At 50.2% G+C, this 26,439-nt stretch overlaps 1 protein-coding gene across 3 annotated transcripts in view; it reads right to left on the bottom strand.

Annotated features, from left to right (window-relative positions):
* Positions 1 to 273: 273 nt before the first annotated feature.
* gnav1 (guanine nucleotide binding protein (G protein) alpha v1) overlaps positions 274 to 26,439 on the bottom strand; it is a 42,700-nt gene continuing 16,534 nt past the window's right edge. For all 3 annotated transcript variants that reach the window (XM_064324348.1, XM_064324346.1, XM_064324347.1), the window contains exons 4-10: positions 24,284 to 24,376; positions 20,627 to 20,787; positions 14,305 to 14,433; positions 6,297 to 6,426; positions 5,455 to 5,526; positions 2,885 to 2,972; positions 274 to 1,231 (exon numbers count right to left, since the gene is read on the bottom strand). In XM_064324348.1, the coding sequence (XP_064180418.1) occupies positions 1,041 to 1,231; positions 2,885 to 2,972; positions 5,455 to 5,526; positions 6,297 to 6,426; positions 14,305 to 14,433; positions 20,627 to 20,787; positions 24,284 to 24,376 (864 nt within the window). In that variant the 3' untranslated portion in view covers positions 274 to 1,040. The remainder of the gene's footprint in view (positions 1,232 to 2,884; positions 2,973 to 5,454; positions 5,527 to 6,296; positions 6,427 to 14,304; positions 14,434 to 20,626; positions 20,788 to 24,283; positions 24,377 to 26,439) is intronic.

The raw sequence follows: 26,439 nt of genomic DNA, 5'->3' as shown, positions 1-26,439 counted from the left end.
AGTCCCAGCTTTTCTTAATCGTACGAACCTCAGTGTGTAGACAAATGACACTGACTACAGGCGTATAACTCCCGGTGGTTTGCAGGCATAGCACCACGCGAGCGTGAAACAGCGCTAGAAACGTTTACTCACGGTAGCGCTTATACAGGTTCACCTCACACGGTGGTATGCAGCATTATAAGGCCACGAGGCGTCATCACGGGTGGTTATGCAGGCATTATAAGCAGCCACGCGAGACGTCATGAAGAACGCATTTCGGGAAGTGGTATAGAAGTGTACCGATGCTCGCACCAGTGGCTATGGCGACATGCCTTTGGGGAAAGGTGGCTGGGGGAGGATGGTGGGGGCATTAATGATGCATAATAAATTGGGACGGGGTACACGGGAGGCGCCGGGGGCGGTGAGGGAGGTGGGGGGGGTGTCAGAGGAACCCAAATGGGAGCTTCATCACACACTATTCCTCTAATGAAAACACTGTCCTGTGAAGGCTTGTTAAGAAGTGCCCCCCCCCCCCCCAAATCTCGCAACAGGGGGCCAGGCCATTGCCTTGGCAACACATCAGTTGGCAACTCTGCCCAGTAACCAGGAAAACGTGTCAGTGGGAGGGGGAGGGGCCTTGACCCCCCCCCCCCCAGAAGAAACTCTGTCTACAAGGATTGGTGATCTTTAACAGAACAAAAGGACATAAATGAAATGCTTTCACCTGATTAAAAAAAACAACAGAAAAAAGTTATGCTTCAATTACAGCTATGTACTACATAATAAATACATACATTTTTATCACAAAGAGCTAAAGATCATCCAAAAAAAAAAGACGGAAAATATTTTTAAAAATTTAAAAATTTTAAATAATGCTGAATTCAAAAAAAAAAGAGCAAACACACACACACACACGTACGCAGACACACACAGATAAACAAGAAAAACATACATAAGTGTTCTCCAGGTGCCATTAGTGATCCTGGGAATGAACCGTCACCACGGCACTCAGTCACCGCACCACTCAGTCGCCAGGGCACTCGGTCGCCGTGGCACCAAGCTCAGAGGAGAGACACTGCCTCCAGGTTTTCCTTGATGATGGTGTCCATGACAACCTGGAAGACGACCTGCACGTTGGAGGTGTCGGTTGCCGTGGTGAAGTGGTGGTAGACCAGCTTGCTGGGCATGTTGTTGCGCGCCACGAACATTCCCGCGATGTAGCGGGCGGCGGCGTCCACGTCACAGTCCGCACCTGCCAGGGACAGGTGTGGGTCCAACAAATACCTCAGCCAAGCCGCATTCATTAAGCCCCGCCCCCAAACATCATCATCCAATTCATTAGGCCATGCCCCCCCCCAAAGCAGTCTCCTCCCACTCTATACTGAACATCTTTCCTTAAGCCCCGCCCCCAAACATCATCATCCAATTCATTAGGCCATGCCCCCCCCAAAGCAGTCTCCTCCCAGTCTATACTGAACATCTTTCCTTAAGCCACGCCCCTAAACATAATCCTCCTATTCATTAGGCCATACCCCCAATCTACCGTCCTCCCTTTCATTAAGCCACGCCCCCAAACCCATCTCTTCCCACTCTGTTGTCAGCACCACTGGCCACAACCCGTCCAAAACTACCTTGGATCTTCCTGGATTAAAATAGCTTCTGGTTCAGCAGCCAGAGTATTGGCTCACAGCTTGGTACGCCATTTTAAGACTGTCACACTTCATTCATCATTTTTCTGTCACAAAAAAGGCTGTTCTAATATTTACCCTCCCCCCTCTAACACATACCCAAAATAAACCAGAGCCACCCGAGTGTTTATGAGAAGCACCCAGCCTTCATAGCCAAGAATCCGCATAACCTTAAACCCCATGTCACATTGGGTTAGAAATACACAAGAATCACAAGACCCCAAGAAGAAAAGGATAAGGATTCACTACTTTACATCAATAACAACAGGCCATTGGCCCCATGAGTTATTTATAGGGTCTTTATAGAAGACTGATTTCTGATTCTGTTGGGGGGGGGGGGGGGTTGTGCATAAATAAGGTGAATAAGTCAGAGACGTGGGCGCCCCCAGCATTTAAACTCAAATGAGCATGGCAGGGGGGTGGGGGGGTGGGATGGCTGAGGCTCACTCATATCTCTCTACTGATTGTGGCTGACGGTGATGTGTATCCAGGGAAACGCAGGACATGACTAGACTGAATGTACATCTCCACAAGCACACTTCAACTTTACCTCGGTGTTTACACTTCCACATTTACAGGGCTGCCAAGCCCTGTTCCAGAGAGATCCACCACCCTGTAGGTTTTCATTTCAACCTTAATTTGGCACACCTCATTCTACTGATTAGCAGCTCAAACAAGATCTCTAGCTGTTGAATGAGGTGTGCTTTGTTAGGGTTGGAGTGTGAACCTACAGGATGGTAGATCTCCAGGAACAGGGTTGGGCAGCCCTGCTCTAGCTGCTGAATGAGGTGTGCTTTGTTAGGGTTGGAGTGTGAACCTACAGGATGGTAGATCTCCAGGAACAGGGTTGGGCAGCCCTGCTCTAGCTGCTGAATGAGGTGTGCTTTGTTAGGGTTGGAGTGTGAACCTACAAGATGGTAGATGTCCAGGAACAGGGTTGGGCAGCCCTGCTCTAGCTGCTGAATGAGCTGTGCTTTGTTAGGGTTGGAGTGTGAACCTACAAGATGGTAGACGTCCAGGAACAGGGTTGGGCAGCCCTCTCTGACCCACAGGCAGGGGAGACACACTGCCGGACCCCCACGGCCTGGTGCAAACGAGCTCGGCCAGCAATCAATTCATATGAAAATACTGGGGTTGACATGTCTCCCTGTCTGCCCACCAAAACCTACGCGAACGCGGTTCTACCCGTTCCCAGAAAGACCCCCCCAGGGGCTCACCTCTGAACTGGGGGAGGTACAGGCGCAAATGCCGTCCAGAATGCAAGATCTTCTCCTGGAACAGATCAATCTTATTCATGAATAAGATCTGAAAAAGAAAGAAAGAAAAAAATAATAATTCACACTTTCATAGAGCTTGTAAGTGTAAACGTCACCAAGCCACTCCCCTCGTTTTCCCGCAAATTTGTCAATGGGGAAATGAATGGGGCAATTTTCAATAAGCAATATTTTTAGTTACAAGTCGGGAACCAGTTAGCTATTGGTATGCGGTACTCATGACATATAGGACTCATGAAATATAATATCAGCAGCAACGGCAACTGTCTTAACGACTACTTGTATTTTTATTTTTATTTTTCCATAGATTGCGTTGTTGCCGTTCTCGTTGTTAGTGTTAATCAGTTTAACCATCAGGGTCCAAGTTGAACTATGCGGTTGTTCCCTGTACTTGGACCGGTACTTCTCTCTAGGGGTTTCGTCATACTTGTTCCTGGTTATGGTTATACACTTTGTTGTATGTCGCTCTGGATAAGAGCGTCTGCCAAATGCCTGTAATGTAATGTAATGTAATGTAGTACGCTTAGGAACTACGAACGTGTGTTTTTGATGGGGCCCATCCATAAGCCGGAACAGCATCATAAAGGGTTAGATCACGATCTGGAGTTTTTTGGGATTCTTTCAGTTTGAGTGTGCAATGAAGGATACTTCACAGAAAGTGAACTATTCCTGTAGCAAGAGGAGGAGGGAATGTTGTGAATTAACGGAAGTGCTTTTTCATTTAGGGTTTGGAGTAAAACCTTTTTTTTTTTTTTTTAAAGGAGTGGTTCTGGTAAAAGCACAGGCTTTAGGGTACACACTTTCCATGGATACATCACTAAAATAAAATCACAACACTGAGAAAATCAGGTAAAAGCACAACATCTACTGAAGATGTTGCTGCTTTATTTATGCGATGAAATATACTGGGCCAATGTAACCACCCCCTTCCAAGAATGTTCCTTTGCCGATTGACGTGTTCTCTAAATGACGGTTTATAACTGTAGGAAAAATGTTTGTTTTTTTTGTGATGGGGGGTTAAACACAAAAACTGCCATTTCAGGTAAAATGGTAAAACATGTACGCACGTAAATGCCCTGAAGTGAACCCTGCTGGTCTGTACTTTGGTCTCATGTTAATTTTTTGATCTCAAACAGTCAAAAACAATGAACCTTCGCTCTACTGTCGCTACACAAGGGCACTGCATTAAATGAAATAGATGTAAGACGACACACACACACACACACACACACACAAAAATAACTTATTAAACACCTTATTAAAATGAAACGGGTCGGCCAGAAAGGGAGAAATGTTGGTGGGACTGGCCACGCCCCCTGGCTTAACGAGGTAATTAGTGTCCGCTCCGTGTAAAGGCCTCGCAGTAATGTGTCTCCCCGCAGGTGCCGGCTGAGGACTGAAATGGCCCCATAACGGGCCAAACAAGCTCAATTAAACACGAGCTCGTTACACACCTTTAAACAGCGACTCGCGCCCGCCGAACCGATTTCACCCCCACGCACTCCAATCGCGGCTCGCATGTTAAGCGCTGACGAATGGGGGGTGGGGGGGGGTAATTAGGACGCACGCCGCGGCGAGCGGGTAGCCGCCGTCTTTAATTACCGCGCGGCAGAGTGGCTGGCGGGAGAGGTGACAGAGGGGGAACAGATAAACGGCTGGGACCTGAGGAAGACTCCGGCTCCAGGCTGTGCGGGACACCTCGGCAGGGTCCGTCACCCAAACCGCCATCTCTCGACAGGTGAAGGGGGAGATGGGGGTCCGTTACCCAAACCGCCATCTCTCGACAGGTGAAGGGGGAGATGGGGGTCCGTTACCCAAACCGCCATCTCCCGACAGGTGAAGTGGGAGATGGGGGTCCGTTACCCAAACCGCCATCTCTCGACAGGTGAAGGGGGAGATGGGGGTCCGTTACCCAAACCGCCATCTCCCGACAGGTGAAGGGGGAGATGGGGGCAGAGGTACACGCCGCACCGCCACACCAAAACCGTACCGAAAGTCCAACCAGTCCAGCCCAGCGGCTCACCGTTACCACCGCTAACAAACTACCGTCGTACGCGGCTTTCACAGGCAGTCCGCGGGCGCCCAATCGACCAGTGGGGGTCGCTAGAGAGCGATGAAACTCAGAACCCAAACGGTCTGAGCCCTCCCATATCCGGGCGATGCGATTGCCAATTCCGTATTGCCCGGTGGGACGACCGGCCACAGCTGGGCAGGGGCACGGTCCGGATTTAATTCAAGGCCACGGGGTACATCCTTGTGCCGAAATGACCCATCGTCGCATAAATGTGCTTCAAACAATATGATTGTCCAATCCCTGGCAGTTGCCCGAGTGTGGCTGCCACACAGAAGAGGACTCGTTTCAGCCTTAAACAGTGGAGTCAGATGCTTTTGATAAGCCCTTCCTGTGGGTCCCAGCACGCCAAGACAGTCATCAAACATTCATGAAGGAAGAATTTATCCGGATTATTCCGAAGCCGCGCTGGAGTTAAGCGGGATGAGGACCGAAGGCTTACCATCGAGGTACTTCTGAAGAAAACGTTATTGCAGATAGAGGCGAAGAGTTTTAAGCTTTCCTGCAGACGGTTCTGTGGAAGAAACAAATTCAAAGGAACATTAGAACACACAAAATATTTCCACAGGTTTTCACAAGTGCTATGAAAACAGACGTGTGAAAAAATAAATCCATTTCACTGAATTCTGATACTTGAAGGTTGTAAATTCATATGCGACTTTGATTTAACAGGGTGATTTTATTCCCAGACTAATTAAAGAAGGCAGTCAGTGGCGATTCGAGCAGGAGGCAGTCAGTGATGATTCGAGTAGGAGGCAGTCAGTGGTGATTCGAGCAGGAGGCAGTCAGTGATGATTTGAGTAGGAGGCAGTCAGTGGTGATTTTAGAAGGAGGCAGTTAGTGGTGATTTTAGCTGAATGCAGTCAGTGTTGATTTTAGCAGGAGGCAGTCAGTGATGATTCGAGCAGGAGGCAGTCAGTGATGATTCGAGTAGGAGGCAGTTAGTGTTGATTTTAGCAGGAGGCAGTCAGTGGTGATTTTAGCAGGAGGAAGTCAGTGGTGATTCGAGCAGGAGGCAGTCAGTGGTGATTTTAGAAAGAGGCAGTTAGTGGTGATTTTAGCTGAATGCAGTCAGTGGTGATTTTAGCAGGATGCAGTCAGTGGTGATTCGAGCAGGAGGCAGTCAGTGGTGATTTTAGCTGAATGCAGTCAGTGGTGATTTTAGCTGAATGCAGTCAGTGGTGATTTTAGCAGGAAGCAGTCAGTGGTGATTTTAACAGGGGGCAGTCAGTGGTGATTTTAGAAGGAGGCAGTCAGTGGTGATTCGAGCCCGCGGGGTCTGACCATAGACGGGTCCTCCACCAGAGTCATGTCATAGCCACTGAGCGACACGACAAACAGCACGGCCCGCACATCCTCAAAGCAGCTGATCCACTTCCTGCGCTCTGTCCGCTGCCCGCCCACGTCATACATCCTGCCCACAGACAGACAGACAGACACAGGACGACAGGGAGACAGACAGAGACAGGTAGGCAGACAGACAGACAGAGAGACAGACAGACACAGACAGAGACAGGACCATTACAGAAAATATATTACTGGAACATTTTCTTATAATTCTCTCAATTTCGTATTTACTAATGAAAGAAACTTAGGCACACAGGGATTCACTGCAAGTGTCTGTAATAACCGTGTTGTCAGGAGAACGTTAACAGAGCATCAGTGCAGCTGGACACATCCAAAGGTACTTACACAGCTGCACTTTACGCACCCAACATGTTTGTGCAGCTGAATATTTCAATGAATCAATTCAGATGAAATACCCGAGTCAAACAAACAATGGCAGTGCCTCACCTGGGAGTCAAACCTGCACACCCGCAGTTGGGGCACAGACCTTCAGAAAGCAGACTGTGGGCCCAACCGTGCACAATACAGGAGAATTAACAAGCTGAGTCACCCAGGAACCCCCACAAATGTATTTAAATCTAGACCTTCCCTAAACAGTCATCTCCTTTCCTTTTTATTACACGCAGTTTTTCTTTCGTATTTTATTTAATAAATGCGAAACTAAACGCTACAGTGTCCATAAGCCTCCCCGGGGATGTCGTGTGTGTGACTGTGTTTCACGTTGACGTCATCGTAAGCTTAAGCACAAACTATAAAGTAACGAACATCTGCCCACCGTACACCACCTGTCCCTCAACAAATCCATGATTCAAACACAGCTGACAACCGTGTGTTTTTTTCTTTTTTTTTCTCTTCTCTCCTGAGAACCACGGAAATCGGTTATAACCACGAAGGCACAGCTGGAGCAGAACAAGAGAGTAATTACTGCCGGGGGATGCAACGCACAACGTCGCCACACGAGGCACATCTGACCAGACGACGGACCGGCCTTTCCGATGCCACTACCCCAAATGAGCTCTTTAACGCTCACAGGCTAAAAGTCCACCGCCCCCTCGGGGGGGCAGCAGAGATGATTAAAGCCGCATCATCCGAACATAAATGACAAGCACAGCAGCGAAGCGAGTCCAAACCAAGCCCAGGATTAAACAGCTCATCATCACACGCGTCTTTTTTCATGTGTACACGCCCGTTCGTCTTTAAGTCGCTGCGTCGGTTGGCCGTTCATCTTCGTAGTGATTTAAAAATGATTTCACCCGTTGGCGTAGTGAATCGCAGCGTGGGCTTGCGCCAGGCTACGTCGCGGATCTGCGTTTCAGACGAGATCCCTCAGGAGCACCGGGTGTCCGAAGCCTCTTTAGAGGCACAATTTAGCAGTCCTACGGCCCGGTCCGTCAAAATTTAAAACACGCAATCACTGAAAATGATCTATTTTTTAAACTGGCTTTTAACCAAGTGATATGTCTTCTTTTTTTATTTAAAAAAAAAAAAAAAAAAAAAAAACATTTTTAAACTTTCCCTTTCAATCCTTTATCCCCTGCAGTGAAACTGACTTCGACGTACATTTACTTGTTCAAAAACACGTTATAAATACAATTTTGATTTGTTGATTAATTAACTGACGAATAGACCCACGCCTCCGTTTGTGAGGTAAACGGCAGCTGTGATGGACGTGCCATTCGGTAGGAATTCTTGTGGACAGCAACCCAATATTTACCAACAAAAAACAAAAGTATTTCTCGAGCGTGACTCTCGCTGACCACAATCCCCCTAACTCCACCGGCCACTGAAAGGAGGAAGGTGTTACACACTAAATGGGAACCAACTTTCAATTTCCTACTTGATTATTTCTTTCAGGGGAGAAAATATCCCCCCCCCCCCGCCCCAACCCAGTCCTACAGCTATCTGTGCTTCAATCCCCCCACTTCAGGGTCTGTGTCTCTTATTTATTTCATGTGCAGCCAGAGGGCGGTGTGTGAGCTGGGCCCGGTGCCATTACCAGGGCTGTTGATACAGCAACACAAACAGCACGAGCTGATGAAACCACTTTCAGCGGCGGGGGGGGGGGGGGGGGGGGGGGGGGATGGGGTAGCGGTTGAATATCATTCCTCTGCCATCTCTCCCTTCGCCAAGAGATGAAAAACAAATAAAAAGCCTAAATTGGCCCATTCTCCTTCAGACTTCTGAGAACCAAATACCCCGCAGCGTAGACGCCTCAGTCTCCTCCTTCTTAGTCGTATTCTTGTGTAAGCGTAAGGGGGAGCGCCATGAGGGAATTGTGATCTGCCACCACAGATATGCAGATTTTGGGTCTTTTCCCCCCCCCCAACAAATCGCGTAATTATCCTTCAGAGGAAGAATGACGGAAGGACGGTCGCGGGTCTCGCCTGTGTCTGGGGATCGTGGGCCGTTAAATTTAGCGGTCGTGCCCGCGGCTCGCCCCCTCTCCCGGGCTGCTCTCGGCCCTCCGTCAGCGACGTAATCATCTGCGCCTTTCAATGATGAAAACTGGGGTTCACCCGCCACCCATCACCCCCCCCTTCCCTTATCTCCGGACCCCCGCCGAAAAACGCCGCTTTAGGGGAAACATTCCGGAACGCTGAAATTAGGGAGCGCGTCGTCGGGCCGGGCGTGGCCACTGATCTGATTACCTCTGTACCCCGGTAACCGCCGGTAACCGTCAGAGCGCGGTAAACATCTCAAACTCAGCAGACCCGAGCGAATGCTCTCTGATTGTCACAGACCGGGGGGGGGGGGCAGGGGCAAAACATGCCTACAATCCGGCACACGTCAGCAAGGAAGGACCCAACAAAACTACGCTTCGAAGCCGGATGCCGGTCAAAACAGCGTCCCGTGCGCTCTCCTCGCGTCGCTGTTGCCACGGCTATGTCCCTGAGAGAGAGAGAAAGAGAAGAGAGAATGGGGGAGAGAGAGAGAGAGAGAATGGGAGAGAGAATGGGAGAGAGAGAGAGAGAGAGAGAGCGAGAGAGAGAGCGAGAGAGAGAGAGAGAGAGAGAGAGACATGCAAGACATTTTCTGAGGGAACATAAAAATGGCGTTTGAAAGCTGGAAACTTTGGCGACAAAGAGGAACCCAAATATAGAGGGGGAGCACGTCCTCTGGTGTCCAGAGTTTAAGATAAACAGCCACAATTAAGGTTAAATGTGAACAGGGAGGTAATGGGGAATCTATCACAGCACACAGAAAAGGTGGTTGGGCAGATGACAGCCTGGGGCATGAGGCTAGCTGGTGAAACAGTCTGAGCTGAGAAAACATTAATATGCAGTATGCTAATACGCAGGGCAGAAGAGCAGAGCATTCCGTAGTAATTGATATTATTACTTTTTAATCGACAGGATGGCTCCCGGGGAAACGCATGAATGATAAGCGGGGTCCGAGCGAGCGAGGGAGGGCTCTTTCACCCCAGAGCCTCGCGGGCACGAGGCGTCCGCGCGGACAAAACGCCGCCATTTTCACAGCGCGCAGCTGTCTGGCGCTGCATGCCAACGCGCCTACGGGGGCGACACAGCTCAGGAGGTGAGAGCGGTTGTCTGGCAGTCGGAGGGTTGCCGGTTCGATCCCCCCGCCCTGGGCGTGTCGAAGCGTACCTGAGCGAGACACCTAACCCCTAACTGCTCCCAACGAGCTGACTGGTGCCTTGGCATGGCAGCGCTATATAAACGCAGCCCATTTACCTGCGAAACGCTGCGTCTGCGCAGGCTGCGCAGGAGGAGGACACACGCGTCGACTGCGCCGACACAGGAAGCTCGAAAACAGTACGCAACCGCTTCCTGCTCCACGGCGGCCATTTTGGATGAAACCCTTCCCATCCCTGGAGGACTACAGTGCCACACACTGGAACAGAGCCTTAACAGACACCAGATCATGGGGCCCATCCACACACTGGAACAGAGCCTTAACAGATACCAGATCATGGGGCCCATCCACACACTGGAACAGAGCCTTAACAGATACCAGACCATGGGGCCCATCCACACACTGGAACAGAGCCTTAACAGATACCAGATCATGGGGCCCATCCACACACTGGAACAGAGTCTTAACAGATACCACACCATGGGGCCCCATCCACACACTGGAACAGGGCTTTAACAGATACCAGACAGTGGGGCCCATCCACACACTGGAACAGAGCCTTAACAGATACCAGACCATGGCGCCCATCCACACACTGGAACAGAGCCTTAACAGATACCAGATCATGGGGCCCATCCACACACTGGAAAGAGCCTTACCAGCACCAAACCAGGCCCATCTACACACTGGAACAGAGCCTACAGATACCAGACCATGGGGCCATCCACCACACTGGAACAGAGCCTTAACAGATACCCACATCCTGGGGCCCATCCACACACTGGAACAGAGCCTTAACAGATACCAGACCATGAGGCCCATCCACACACTGGAACAGAGCCTTAACAGATACCAGACCACGGGGCCCATCCACACACTGGAACAGAGCCTTAACAGATACCAGATCATGGGGCCCATCCACACACTGGAACAGAGCCTTAACAGATACCAGACCATGGGGCCCATCCACACACTGGAACAGAGCCTTAACAGAGATCACTATTGGGGTCACCCTTCCATGGGCAAGGAAAGGACAATAAGAAGAAAAAAAACCTTTTTCATCAAAAAATTGTTTGAAAAAAATAAAACATTCCGGTGACCTTTATCGCAGAATTGTATATGTTTGTTTGAGAATAAACAATAGGAAATAAAGGTGCAGTCCTGCGCACTCTATTTCCTGTTCCCCCCGTCCCCCCATTTTGCTTAACCTACAGCACACAAAAGCGAGGGGAACCTCAAGTGCTCATTCTTTCATTCTTTTTGGCTTTCACTTCCCACTATGTTTTATTTATTTATTTCTGTGAAGTACACCCAATCCACCTCCGCTCAAAACAAAATGTCAGGCTATAATGGCCATTCCGACACCAGCTGAGGCTTCCCCACGGCCCTGCACTGCTGCCCCCTGGGGGCTCAGTGTGGTAATGCAGCACAATGGTCAAAAACAGGGATGCTCAGATTGGACCCTCGGGGCCAGCAGTACTGCTGGTTCCCTTCCCTTCCCATCAGGATCAATTTATACCGAGTTAAATCTCAGGCCAGAGTTAAATCAATTAATCAGGGTGATTAATCAATAAATTAACTACCAGGTAGAAAAGAAAATTGGCAGGACTACGGGCCTCAACAGACAGATCATCCCTGGTCTAACAAGTCAATAAAAAATAAAAAACAACATTTTTAATGGATAGCCAATAGGGCTCTGAAAAGATGCTGGTCAGGCCTATCACACCACCTGGACCAAACCAGGAGTATGAAACACATTTAGACTTTCAAAAAGCATCTGATAAAGTGAGACACACGAGACACTCTTTGTCAAAATTAAATCAGCAGGAATTACTGTTATTTCATTTGTGTCTATTTGGAGAGTTACTTGTGTGTGAAAATTGCGTGGTTGAATACAAAAGTAACTATAGCAAGCATGATATCTGAGCAAGGTATTGTGGGAAGTGGAGTCCCACAGGGGTCAGCGTCTTTCCTCTACTAAAACTAATGATATTTATGGAGTTCTTTAAGTAGTCTGATGGAGTTTACAGACAATACAAAATTCAAGCAATCATGAAATACCATTTCTGTATTTCTGAAGTTGGAATCTAAAAAATTACTCCCAGAAGATTTAAACAGAATCAAAAAGTGGGCAGAAACCCAGCAAATGCCATTAAATACAGCCAAATATCAGGTTCTGCAAGAGGGATTTTTTTAAGGAGAGCCAACAGTTCTCCTTCCTTTAGTTTTATTTATTGTTTTCCTTATTCTGAGCGGGGGAAAGCAGGGCGGTAGATGGGATCACAAGGAGCCGCGGCAGGGGACCGGCCCCTCTGCCACGCGGGAGGGGTCTGGCCTCCCAAACGGTCCGCCCGCTGCATCTCACCAGGAACGGGAACCGCCGAATTCATAAATATGTATCGTGAGCTGCGGCATCCAAAATAGCGCACGGACAAAATCAGATAAGCAGAGTTTTCAATAAGACAGCCGAATAATACGAGGATGGATTTTCCATTTGAATGTAATAATCTCAACCTTCTGGGGGGTTTCGATAGACCCCTTATCGCACCACAGCTCCAAACTTCAAGGCTTTGAGCGCCAGTGTCTTAGTTCCCCCTTAATTAAATTCTTTTAACGAATTTACTTCTGATGCAAATCACAAACTCCAAGGGTATACAGCTCATTTCAGCCACATATTCAAATCCACATTTACCAATTAACAAATTGAATAGGCGTGATAATCTGAAGGAGACGATTAGGCGCTCCCTCGCCACGACGCATTTGGCTAATCGCCACGGGCGCCGGCGGGGTCCCGAGGACCGCGCCCGCGAACGGCCACTTTAACACGGAGTCCGAAAATCTCCGGTGTATTTCAAACGAATGAATTAACAGGAGGCGAAATGATAGGAAGCAACCAACCCAACCAACCAGACCCGCCGTCCTATTTTCCTCACGTGCTTTCACTTCTGAAGGATTATGTGACATCATAACAAACCATAAAAAGCGCATTATGTCCATCAAAGGCGGCGCGCGGGTCCGGGGGCGCGGGGACCGAGCGGTTACAAATGAAACCGTAACGTATGAAAAAATCACGACGCTGCCGGAGGTAGTTCAATTTACTGCCGCTCATGAAAGCGATTAAAATGCGGTAAAATAAATGGGGTTCAGACCTAGAGGGGCGGCTGTGGTGGGCGTTACCGCAATAAGTAAGAGAAAGAAATCATTTTTTTATTCGTTCCAGGACAGCATTTCACAACCAGTTCAGCACAACCGCTTCAGCCGTTTCTTTATTGTCGCGTTTGTCCCGTATCGCGGGCGAGTCGCGCCGAAAGGAGATCTGGCTCTCGGTGTTTCCGCGCCTCACGGCATTAACGATTTCTGCCGTTTATTTCACGAGCGCGTCATTGTAATGCCGCATTACAATTCAAATGGCAGATATGCCACCGTGTGGAAAATTATACTGCAACAGCCCTGTCATCTGTGACATTGTTACAGAATAATGAATCCACAAAGTCACATTTATTGGCCACAGGACCCAAAGTCAAGAGCATGGCACAGACAGCCCCTATATATATATATATATATATATATACTTTCATTTTTAGTTTTATGTTATGCCAAAAAAAACTTCAACGTTTCTTTTATTACTGTATTTGAATTATGAAAACATTTGAGCTATTCTTGAGTTAAACCTGAAGACACCACGTTCCTCCAGGACTGGAGTTAAACCTGCAGACACTGCGGCCCTCCAGGATCTGAGTTAGACATTACTGGTGGCGACATAAATCATCTCTGAGTTTTCAGGACAGTTTAAAGTCAACCACCTGGTCTTCAGGTAAGAGACAGAGATACATTTTAAAGTATCTCTGTCTCTTACCTGAAGATAAGGTGGTTGACTTTAAACTAGGTCTCTGTCTCTTACCTGAAGACCAGATGGTTGACTTTAAACTGCGTCTCTGTCTCTTACCTGAAGACCAGGTGGTTGACTTTAAACTGCGTCTCTGTCTCTTACCTGAAGACCAGGTGGTTGACTTTAAACTGCGTCTCTGTCTCTTACCTGAAGACCAGGTGGTTGACTTTAAACTAGGTCTCTGTCTCTTACCTGAAGACCAGGTGGTTGACTTTGAACTAGGTCTCTGTCTCTTACCTGAAGACCAGGTGGTTGACTTTAAACTGCGTCTCTGTCTCTTACCTGAAGACCAGGTGGTTGACTTTAAACTGCGTCTCTGTCTCTTACCTGAAGACCAGGTGGTTGACTTTAAACTGCGTCTCTGTCTCTTACCTGAAGACCAGGTGGTTGACTTTAAACTGCGTCTCTGTCTCTTACCTGAAGACCAGGTGGTTGACTTTAAACTGCGTCTCTGTCTCTTACCTGAAGACCAGGTGGTTGACTTTAAACTGCGTCTCGATGACCCCGGTCGTCCGCAGTCGCACCCTCAGCACATCCGTCTCGGTGGGTATGTACTCGGGCGAGATGATCCGACTCATGTTCTCAAAAAAACTGCAGAAAGAGAGAGAGAAAGCGAGGGAGGGAGGGAGAGACAAAGAGAAGGATGGAACGAGAGATAAAAGAGGAAAGACAGAAGGGGGGAAAGGATAGGGAGAGAGGAAGGAAGGGAGAGAGAGAGAGAGAGAAATCATAAAACAGATCCTGACACAACCCTGTCCAAGTGATCTCAGCCAGGCCATTGATAAAGAGCAGAAAAGGTTAACCAGAGAACAGTGTATGTGATCAGTGTTAGGGGAGAGACAGGCTGTGGGATCAGTGTTAGGGGAGAGACAGGCTGTGGGATCAGTGTTAGGGGACAGACAGGCTGTGGGATCAGTGTTAGGGGAGAGACAGGCTGTGGGATCAGTGTTAGGGGAGAGACAGACTGTGTGATCAGTGTTAGGGGACAGACAGACTGTGGGATCAGTGTTAGGGGAGAGACAGACTGTGTGATCAGTGTTAGGGGACAGACAGGCTGTGTGATCAGTGTTAGGGGAGAGACAGGCTGTGGGATCAGTGTTAGGGGACAGACAGACTGTGGGATCAGTGTTAGGGGAGAGACAGACTGTGTGATCAGTGTTAGGGAGACAGAGTGACAGGTACTGGTGTGAGATCAGTTGTTAGGGGACAGACAGGCTGTGGATTAGAAAAGCCAGAAGGATATGAAACTGCAGTTAGCTAAGCTAGGCTAGCTAGTAGTAGCTAAGCTGGGACTTTAAACAAGCTGGACACTTCGGCACGAGCGCGTGAGTTGAGTGGTCCGAGTGGCGGACGTATTCCCAGCCAAGACATGAAGCACCCAGAAGCGATATGGAAAGAAGCGGCTGGGGAAGAGGAGAGTGGCTAGGCAGTGAAAGAGGGCGATAAGGGAACAGGCTGGACGGTGAAGGAGGGCGAGACCGAGGGTGGATGAGAGGGGAAATTAAGAAAGCAGAGGTGCGAGGAGTGAAAGGACAGGGGGAGAGAGGGTGGAGGAGGAAAGAGAGGGGGATAGAGGGAGAGAGAGAGGGGAGGAGGTGAAGAGAGGGGATAGAGAGAGAGAGAGGTGGAGGAGTGGTGAAAGAGAGGGGGATAGAGGGAGGAGTGAGAGGTGAAAGGAGGAAAAAGAGAAGGGGGATAGGGAGGAGAGAGAGAGGAGAGTGGAGAGAGGAGGAGGTGAAAGAGAGGGGGATAGAGGAGAGAGAGAGAGGGGAGGAGTGAAAGAGAGGGGGAGAAAGAGAGAGGGTGGAGGAGTGAAAGAGAGGGGGATAGGGGGAGAGAGAGGTGGGGAGTGAAAGAGAAGGGAGAGAGGTGAGAGTGAAAGAGAGGGGGATAGAGGGGGAGAGAGAGGTGGAGGAGTGAAAGAGAAGGGGATAGAGAGAGAGAGAGAGGTGGAGGAGTGAAAGAGAGGGGGATAGAGGGGGAGAGAGAGGTGGAGGAGTGAAAGAGAAGGGGATGAGAGAGAGAGAGGGGTGGAGGAGTGAAAGAGAGGGGATAGAGGAAGAGAGAGAGTGGAGGAGTGAAAGAGAGGGGGAGAGAGGGGTGGAGGAGTGAAAGAGAGGGGGATAGAGGGAGAGAGAGAGGTGGAGGAGTGAAGAGAAGGGGATAGAGAGAGAGAGAGAGGTGGAGGAGTGAAAGAGAGGGGGACAGAGGGAGAGAGAGAGAGGTGGAAGAGTGAAAGAGAGGGGGATAGAGGGGGAGAGAGAGGTGGAGGAATGAAAGAGAGGGGGACAGAGGGAGAGAGAGAGGTGGAGGAGTGAAAGAGAAGGGGATAGAGAGAGAGAGGTGGAGGAGTGAAAGAGAGGGAGGGAGAGCGAGAGAGCAAGAGAGAGATAGAGGGAAGGAGGGACAGAGAACGAGAGAAGGGGAGAGGGGGGATGAGTGCAGAAAGAGAGATGGAAGAATGGTGGGACGGGGGGGGGAGACAGAGTGCAGGTGTCTCGAGTGGGGGTGGGGGGAGGTTTGTGTGGGCGGTCAGAGTAATCCCAAATGCCACAAGCACCCTGTCCCAGTATCGACTTCCAATTACCATGAAGCCCAGTGACACGCAATAGACAGGGAAACAACAAGCTACTGACAAGCCTGTTATCACGTTATCTCACTCTACAGCGCAAATCATCTACGGGGTGGGGGCAGGGGAGGGGGGCACGGGAGAGGGGGGTGAGCGAGAGGGAAGGGGGCAGGATGAAAGAGAGAGAAACGGAGAGAGGGAAACACACATAAAGACACGCTCATAATGGGTCAGACCCAGGAGGAGGGAGGGAAACAGACAAGAGAGATGCAAAAAAGGAGAGAGAGATAGAGAGAGACAGAGAGACAGCGATGGAGAGAGAGAGAAATGGAGATAGAGAACCCCTTCATCGTTCGTGTTTAAAGACTGAGAAGCGATGGGGGGAAAAAAGAAAGTCCATTTGTGTTCTGAGAGAGAAGGACGGCCCACCTCACCAGCTTCAGACCGCTCGGTGGCCTGGACCAATCACAAACCCAAGAGGAAGAAAGGCAAGAAAGGCGTCACGTTAAAGCTCCATTATGAAAAAAGAAAAAAAAGAAAAGGGCATTTATTTACAGGTGTTGGGTGAAAAACACACGAAAACCGACAGCCCGCTTAACTCACAAATGTTAATTTATTATTCAAATAAATCCCCCCCCCCCCTTCCCCCCCACTCATGAATATTAATTTATTATTCCAATACTTCAGGAAATGAAGTACAGTTAAAAATACTGAAAAAAAAGCTAATAGGAGATAATGGAAATTTCTCTCAGTCCGTGAACTGAATTGTGACTGACTGAACTGAAATGGAATTGACCTCCAACTGTGGCTGAAACAAGCCTCCAAATCAAAATATTTGAATAAGAAAGGGAATATTCATGAAAAGGGGGGTTTGGTGTCAGAGACAGGACTGACCCTTGGTCCGGTTTCATACCCAGTGGTAATCATCATCAGTGTGACCTTATTTGTACAAAAATGTGCCATGAGATAAATGGGTCTGTTGGCAGTGATGCAGGCAGTCTTCCGGCCAGGAATTAATTTTGGGAGGTGAAAGGGCGGATTCTGAGTGTTCCTGTAATTCCTGGTACCGTGTATTGTCACCCCCAACCCCTCCCCGGGCATTTGAACTTGGTCCAGTTTTGAAGCGGCCTAAAAGAGCACCATCCGCTTGGCCAGCTAACACCCCCCCCCCCCAACACGCCTCCCCCCCCCAGATTGATTTCAGTCATTTCCACAAAGCAGCATGGAGCCAACCAGCCGCTGTGTGCTAATTAGCCTCTCCCCCCCATCTCAACCACACTGGGGCCCATTCGTTGTGACACCAAACACACTGATCCTATCCACCCGACTGCGCATACAGAGCTCTGCTCCACCCGACTGCGCATACAGAGCTCTGCTCCACCCGACTGCACATACAGAGCTCTGCTCCACCCGACTGCGCATACAGAGCTCTGCTCCACCCGACTGCGCATACAGAGCTCTGCTCCACCCGACTGTGCATACACAGCCTGCTCCACCAAACTGCGCATACAGAGCCCTGCTCCACCCGACTGCGCATACAGAGCCCTGCTCCACCCGACTGCGCATACAGAGCCCTGCTCCACCCGACTGCGCATACAGAGCTCTGCTCTACCAAACTGTGCATACAGAGCTCTGCTCTACCAAACTGCGCATACAGAGCTCTGCTCCACCCGACTGCGCATAGAGCCTGCTCCACCGAACTGCGCATACAGAGCTCTGCTCCACCCGACTGCGTATACAGAGCCTGCTCCACCCGACTGCGCATACAGAGCTCTGCTCCACCCGACTCCGTATACAGAGCCTGCTCCACCCGACTGCGCATACAGAGCTCTGCTCCACCCAACTGCGCATACAGATCCCCGCTCCACCCGACTGCACATACAGAGCCCTGCTCCACCCGACTGTGCATACAGAGCTCTGCTCCACCCGACTGCATATACAGAGCCTGCTCCACCAAACTGCACATACAGAGCCTGCTCCACCAAACTGCGCATACAGAGCCCTGCTCCACCCGACTGCGCATACAGAGCCCTGCTCCACCCGACTGCATATACAGAGCTCTGCTCCACCTGACTGTGCATACAGAGCCCAGCTCTGCCCAACTGCGCATACAGAGCCTGCTCCATCCGACTGCGCATACAGAGCTCTGCTCCATCCGACTGCGCATACAGAGCTCTGCTCCACCCGACTGCGCATACAGAGCTCTGCTCCACCCGACTGCGCATACAGAGCTCTGCTCCACCCGACTGCGCATACAGAGCTCTGCTCCATCAAACTGCGCATACAGATCTCTGCTCCACCTGACTGCGCATACAGAGCTCTGCTCCACCTGACTGCGCATACAGAACTCTGCTCCACCCGACTGTGCATACAGAGCTCTGCTCCACCCGACTGCGCATACAGAGCTCTGCTCCACCCAACTGCGCATACAGAGCTCTGCTCCATCCGACTGCGCATACAGAGCTCTGCTCCACCCGACTGCGCATACAGAGCACTTTGGCGCAACTCCTGTTTTTAAATTAGCTATATAAATAAAAGTGGACTTGCTCCTGCTCCACCTGACTGCGCATCGTTGCGTAAGACGCCTGGTCGTCAGCTCAGGCAATTCCTGTTTTGCTGAGCAGTCAGCACCGAGCTGAACACAGAGAGGACAGGAAAACTTCCTCCTCATTACAAAAAAAAAAGAGAAATCACAGAAGAGCTCTCCTTCCCACCTTCCCACGTTCCACCTCCCCCCCAGCTTCACTCGCTCTTTCACCTTCTCATTCCATTTCTCACTCCTCTCAGTTTGTCTCTCCTCCCCAATCTCCTCCTCCTCCTCTCTTTCCTACCGCTGTGAGACCACTGGCTGTTGACTCAACCCCCCCATCCCTACACCTGTTCCACAACCAAGCCCATAACCAAGCCCATAACCAAGCGCATAACCAAGCCCATAACCAAGCCCATAACCAAGCCCATAACCAAGCCCATAACCAAGCCCATAACCAAGCCCATAACCAAGCCCATAACCAAGCCCATAACCAAGCCCATAACCAAGCCCATAACCAAGCCCATAACCAAGCCCACAACCAAGCCCATAACCAAGCGCATAAAAAACTCTTCATTTGAAAACACAGTTTTTTTAAAAAAAGGCTTCAGCTTCCTGCAGCCCACCCCTGCACCTGACCTTTAACCTCCAGCTGATGGAAAGTTCAGTCTGACACCTTCAGTCCGATTCGCTCTCTCTCTCTTTCTCTCTCTCACCGAGAGACTCAGAGGGATAAAGGGCAACACATCTCTTTAAATTAGCGTAGAGACACCCGCACACACACACACACACTCACACACACACACACACACACACACACACGCGCGCGCGCGCACACACACGTCGTACACCACACAACACAGCAACACACGCACACACACACTTCTCACACACACACATCACACACGGCACACACAACACACACGTGTGTGTGGTGCGTGCGTGCAGCGGTGCAGTCGTCGGCGGTCCGGTGTGGTGCAGTGCGGTGCGGTCCGGTCCGGCATGGTGTGGTCCAGTATGGTGTGGTGCAGTCCGGTGTGGTGCAGTGCGGTTCGGTCCGGTATGGTGTGGTGTGGTCCAGTATGGTGTGGTGCGGTCCAGTATGGTGTGGTGCGGTGCAGTATGGTGTGGTGCGGTCCGGGCCGGTCCGGTGTGGTGCAGTGCGGTCCGGTCCGGTCCGGTGTGGTGCGGTCCAGTATGGTGTGGTGCGGTCCGGTATGGTGTGGTGCGGTATGGTGTGGTGCGGTGCGGTCCGGTGTGGTGCAGTGCGGTCCGGTCCGGTATGGTGTGGTGTGGTGCAGTCCGGGCCGGTCCGGTGTGGTGCAGTGCGGTCCGGTGTGGTGCAGTGCGGTCCGGTCCGGTATGGTGTGGTGCAGTGCGGTCCGGTGTGGTGTGGTGTGGTCCGGTCCGGTATGGTGTGGTGCGGTGCGGTCCGGTGTGGTGCAGTGCGGTCCGGTCCGGTATGGTGTGGTGCAGTGCGGTCCGGTGTGGTGCAGTGCGGTCCGGTCCGGTATGGTGTGGTGCAGTGTGGTCCGGTATGGTGTGGTGCAGTGCAGTGTGGTCCGGTATGGTGTGGTGCAGTGCGGTCCGGTGTGGTGTGGTGTGGTCCGGTCCGGTGTGGTGTGGTGCAGTGCGGTCCGGTATGGTGTGGTGCAGTGCGGTCCGGTGTGGGGCGCAGCGGTACTCACTACAGGGCGGAGTCGTTGAGCTCGTACTCGTACCCGCGCGTGGTGGCGGACTGCACGCCCTGGTCGGCCCACAGGCAGCAGAGGGCGTGGCCTATGAAGGGGAAGAGCACCTGATCCTCATCGAAGCAGCGGCCACAGGACAGCACCGAGTGGGCGTGGACCTGAGAACCACCAGCAGGGGGCGCGTTACTGCCACGAGCAGAACACACACACACACACACACACACACACTCACACTCACACTCACGACACACACGACACACACGACAGGATGTTGCTGAGAACATTAGTTTAAATGTCTCCCTAAGGCTTTTTTTTTTTTTTTTTTACTTTTAAATAGACATCCATTTGAAACTCGAAAAGCACTTCATATTTCCAGACAACGACCTTTGACCTATGGCCTGATTTTTTCAGGAGTTCGGGAGTTCACCGCTTCAGCTCCGCCTCCCTCCCCCGCGGTGCAGCCACATTTTGAAGCAGCCACAATGGGCTCCATACCCAAGCCTAAACGCGCAAAGACCAAATGCGTAATTATCGCAGCATAAAAAACCCCACTCCCTTCCTCCTCATTACAAAAGCTGTAATTACGCAGCTCAATTACAGTATTTATTGCTGCTGGTAATTAGAGCATCTGTCCCGCTAATGGCAGCGTGACAAGTGGCGGGAAAACCCGAAATTTAACGGCAGCGTACAAAATAAAGCCGGAGAAATAAGCACCGTTTTTTTAAACCGGAGAATGTCTACTTGCAGGATCACGCGACCTAAAACCTGCGCGTATTTCACATTATCCGTTGTTCAGTGACGCCATAGCAACGGTATTGGAAGTGACGGCGGCGGCGGCGGCGCTTGGTCACGCACGGAGAGCGAATAATAATATTTCACGTGCAGCCGTAATCAAAAGTGCACCGCAAGAGCACGTGCCTAGAGTATGTACAACTCTACCCCAAACCAGCAAACACAATGTCGCGAAAAGGCTTCGGACCAAGATGACGATATTGAAGCTAAATATTCTAACGGCGGTTTTTAGAATCCACACTCAGAAAAAAAAATGCGGGGAAAAGTGCCTAAAAAGGTACAAATGCTTGCCACTGAGGTGTAGCGCTTATAGGTGCATACAAAAACACCCACAACCAGCAATACATAGTTAATGCGTACCTTCGTTTGTAAAAGGTACTTATTTGGAGCCAAAAACAACATTATTGTACTTTCAAAGGTGTAAATTTAGTTTGAAGATTTGGGGCGTGGAGGGGGGTGAATTCCTGTGAATTCTAAGGCGGAAAACACTTCAGACGACTGATCAGTAAGTACATACCAGTCACAACACGAAATCCTCGTCTTTCAGAGACCAGTAAATTATTATCTTTTATGTACAAGTGGGTGGGTGGGGCACACAAACAAACACACAAGACACACACACACCTTACACAGTCATACACACACACACACACACACAGAATTGGATCAAAGAATATTTGAAATAGATTAACCCTTTGGACACCAGCTTAGATAGAATTTTAAAAGCATATATTTTTCCAAATAACTTTTTTCAGTTCCTGAACGCAACACACATACTGTCTGAGTTTATATGTACAGTAAAAACATCACAACCCAACGCCAACATTCTTGAGATAAAGAAAAGCACGCATTTCCCTATGAAGGGAGAACAGACTACAAAATATAAAAATAATCCTTTGAAATCTTTCAAAATAAAAATAAATCTCTCTCTTATCTTTATCATTACTGTTTTAATATTTTGTGAGAAAGGGCTGGATTCTGCTGGCTTTGGCTCCTGGATTTCAGACCGGGCCAGAGGCAGTTGGGGAATGCGCTGGATTTGCCAGCAGACTAATAAGTCTGCACTGAGTAAACAGCAGTGGTGACCGAACAAGGCCCGGAGGACCAAGCCGGACCAGGGAGAGTGCAGACCTGCTGCCCCCTGCTGTTACGTTCTGGTACAGCAGGCCAGTAAAAGTATTGCCAGCCACAAACCCTGCATAACTGTCATTTGCAAACTAGCATTATTATTTTAGTGACAAGAGAAAAATAAAGTTTTTTTTTTTTTTTTAAGCCTTTGAACAGTAGGTTTTTTGGAATTTTTTTTTTTTCAAAATTCTATGCCAGTGTTCTAGAACCTCACTGCTTTCAGTAGCGATTGTTACATCAGCGTTAGAATGCTCAGTTCAGTTAAGAACATTGTAATCACTTATTTGCGATTGTGGCAGTGGAACGGATTGGTCTCTGCCACGCCTACCGGTGGAGAGAACACGCACACCTGGCTTGTGTTAACTAATCAGCCCAGGTGCTGAACAGAGAGCTCCTCTCCATGACACGGGGCCGAGACTGGGACCACATGCCCAGAGGGGCTGAGCACAGGACAGGAGAGAAGAAACAGGAGAAAGCGAGGAGAAAAAGCTGGAGGAGTCGTGGTCAGCTGAAAAGCTGGAGGAGCTGGTCAGCTGAAAAGCTGGAGGAGCTGGTCAGCTGCAGGAGGAGCTGGTCAGCTGAAAAGCTGGAGGAGCTGGTCAGCTGAAAAGCTGGAGGAGCTGGTCAGCTGCAGGAGGAGCTGGTCAGCTGAACAGCGGAGGAGCTGGTCAGCTGAAAAGCGGGAGGAGCTGGTCAGCTGAAAAGCAGAGGAGCTGGTCAGCTGAAAAGCTGGAGGAGCTGGTCAGCTGAAAGCAGAGGAGCTGGTCAGCTGAAAGCAGAGGAGCTGGTCAGCTGAAGCGAGGAGCTGGTCAGTGAAAGCAGAGGAGCTGGTCAGCTGAAAGCAGAGGAGCTGGTCAGCTGAAAAGCGGGAGGAGCTGGTCAGCTGAAAGCAGAGGAGCTGGTCAGCTGAAAAGCAGAGGAGCTGGTCAGCTGAAAAGCGGAGGAGCTGGTCAGCTGAAAGCAGAGGAGCTGGTCAGCTGAATAGCAGAGGAGCTGGTCAGCTGAAAAGCTGGAGGAGCTGGTCAGCTGCAGGAGGAGCTGCTCAGCTGAAAAGCAGGGGAGCTGGTCAGCTGAATAGCAGAGGAGCTGGTCAGCTGAAAAGCTGGAGGAGCTGGTCAGCTGAACAGCTGGAGGAGCTGGTCAGCTGAAAAGCAGGAGGAGCTGGTCAGCTGAAGAGGGACTGTCAGCTGTAAAGCAGGAGGAGCTGGTCAGCTGAAAAGCAGGAGGAGCTGGTCAGCTTAAAAGCAGGAGGAGCTGGTCAGCTGAAAAGCAGAGGAGCTGGTCAGCTGTAAAGCAGAGGAGCTGGTCAGCTGAATAGCAGGCTATCGACCAGAGGCGAGCTGAAAAGCTGTTGTTGGGTTTTGCTCTCTTTCGTCTTTAGTTTGTGGTTTTACTTTATCGTTTTTGCCCGGAACTCGTGAGGGGGAAGGGTGAAGGTGCATGGGTGTGGCCCTCTCTCTCTCCCCATGGGGCAAACTCCGGTGCACTCCCAAAACTGGCGAAACACCTCCCTCCCAGGGGTGACACACCGGCGAGTAACCTTAAAGGGTTAATAAGGACAACCGCGCCTGCTGCAGGGGGGAGCACGGGACCGAAAGCGGAATCCACGTGTACCGCCCCGGAGGTTGATCAGGGAACGGTCAAGCACCTCGAAACCGAAAAAACGGAACAGGCAGAGGAGGAGCGAAGGGAAAGAACGAAAGATAAAAACAATGAAAGGAGGAAGGAACTCACTTTGTTTTTGGCATTGGCCAGGTTTATGCGCAGAACGCCCATCCCGTGCAGGACAAACTTCATGGAGGTCAGCAGGTTATCCAGCACTGCAGGCTGTGGGGAGGAGGACACTCTACATTACTCAAACCTAAATACTATTATTATTATTACTACCATTATCACTAACAGTACCATTATCTTTATTATTATCATCATTATCATTATCATTATTATTATCATTATCGTTATCTTTACTAGCATTATTGTGCTGGAACTCTGTTGTAATTTTGCCAAAAAGCTCACCTGAATACAGCTTACAGTCATGAAACTCTGTACACATGCAAAGAGCTACCCCTCAGGGCAATAAAATAAAATAAAAGAACCTTAATTTGGCATAATTTGGACCCTGAATAGAGGAACCAAACTGAGGCGCTGCTCTCTCTCTCTCTATCTCTCTCTCTCTCTCTCTCTCACACACACCTAACTCCTTTTTGCACCTGCATGTATTCATTTTATTTGTTTTTTTTTTTTTGAAGGGAAGGGGGGTGTTCTCTCCCCCTCGCCACTGAGCCCCAGGCTGCAGAGCCCAAAAGGAACATTCCATTCTGCTGCTCGCAGAACCAGCCACACTTCCCATGAGGCTTTGTGACAACAGCAACTCCCAAGAATGCGCTGCAACGCTACATTTTAAAATGCTCACTTTTATGCTATAAACGGCCGTGTTTTCGAACATCTTGTCTTTGTCGAAGTACAAACTCACACACAGGCTGCCATCCCTCTTCTTTCTTTTATTAATGCCATAATTAAAAGCAGGTGTGCCCATGATGCATCTGGGGGGGGGGTCCTGCTGTTCCGTTAAACAATCCCACTGATTCCCCCCCCCCCCCCCCCAGTACCAAATATCACAAAAAACCCAGCCATTTTCTCCCCAAACCAACCTGTCAAAAACACTCACAAAACAGAGAGGGACCCAAAGAAAGAGAAAGAGAAGGGTTTGCTTTTGGGCAGAAATGACTTATTTGCACACAGAGATGCAGTACTTCCTTATCAGAGGCAGATTATATCGCTGGCCGTGCACAGACCCTCTCTATCGATTCCCACCCCGGGCCTGTGGATACAGTCTGGCGGATTAGTGTCATCTGAGCGGAGAAGACAACGCTTCAGCTGTCACCTTCTTTAATATCACACAGCGACGGCCCCTAATCCCCTCCGTCTGTCTGTCTGTCTGTCTGTCTGGAGACCCGTCCAAAGCTCTGCCAATACCACACTGCTGAGACAGGGTGTGTTTGGGGGGGGGAGGGGGAGGGGGGGTGGTATGGGGCTGGGAGAGACGGGTGCAGATGGGACATTTACTGAAGGAAAACGGGTCCGCTGCCTTTGCTCATGCGTACTGTGCCCCACCTGGGGAATCAAACCCGCAACCTCTGAGTTACAAGCACAGCTCTCCAATTATTAGGCTACCCAGCCACCCCGCACTGGACACACACGTGTGATGTCATTTACCCCCCCAGCTGGGTGAAGTTCTGACGCAGTTTGTCTGGGACTGGCTCCGCACGGCTGTGGCTGTGCAAGAAGGCTGTTCTGGAGAGATCAGAGTGCATCCTGGGAAAAGCAACAAAAAGCATTCCCGCGTGGGGAAGCCTCCTGGACACTGTCCGAGGCACAGACACTGATTTACCCTGAGGCACAGACACTGATTTACCCTGAGGCACAGACACTGATTTACCCTGAGGGACCACTCCCATACTGTCCGAGGCACAGACACTGATTTACCCTGAGGGAACACTCCCATACTGTCCGAGGCACAGACACTGATTTACCCTGAGGGAACACTCCCATACTGTCCGAGGCACAGACACTGATTTACCCTGAGGGAGCACTGCCACACTGCCCGAGGCACAGACACTGTCTGAGGCACAGACACTGATTTACCCTGAGGGAGCACTGCCATACTGTCCGAGGCACAAACACTGATTTACCCTGAGGCACAGACACTGATTTACCCTGAGGCACAGACACTGATTTACCCTGAGGGAGCACTCCCATACTGCCGAGGCACAGACACTGATTTACCCTGAGGCACAGACACTGATTTACCCTGAGGGACCACTCCCATACTGTCCGAGGCACAGACACTGATTTACCCTGAGGCACAGACACTGATTTACCCTGAGGGA

The sequence above is a fragment of the Anguilla rostrata genome, chromosome 2, assembly GCF_018555375.3.
Source record: "Anguilla rostrata isolate EN2019 chromosome 2, ASM1855537v3, whole genome shotgun sequence".
Classification (NCBI taxonomy): Eukaryota; Metazoa; Chordata; class Actinopteri; order Anguilliformes; family Anguillidae; genus Anguilla; species Anguilla rostrata.
Note: the sequence above shows the minus strand (reverse complement) of the source record. Positions and strands in the feature narration are given on the sequence as shown.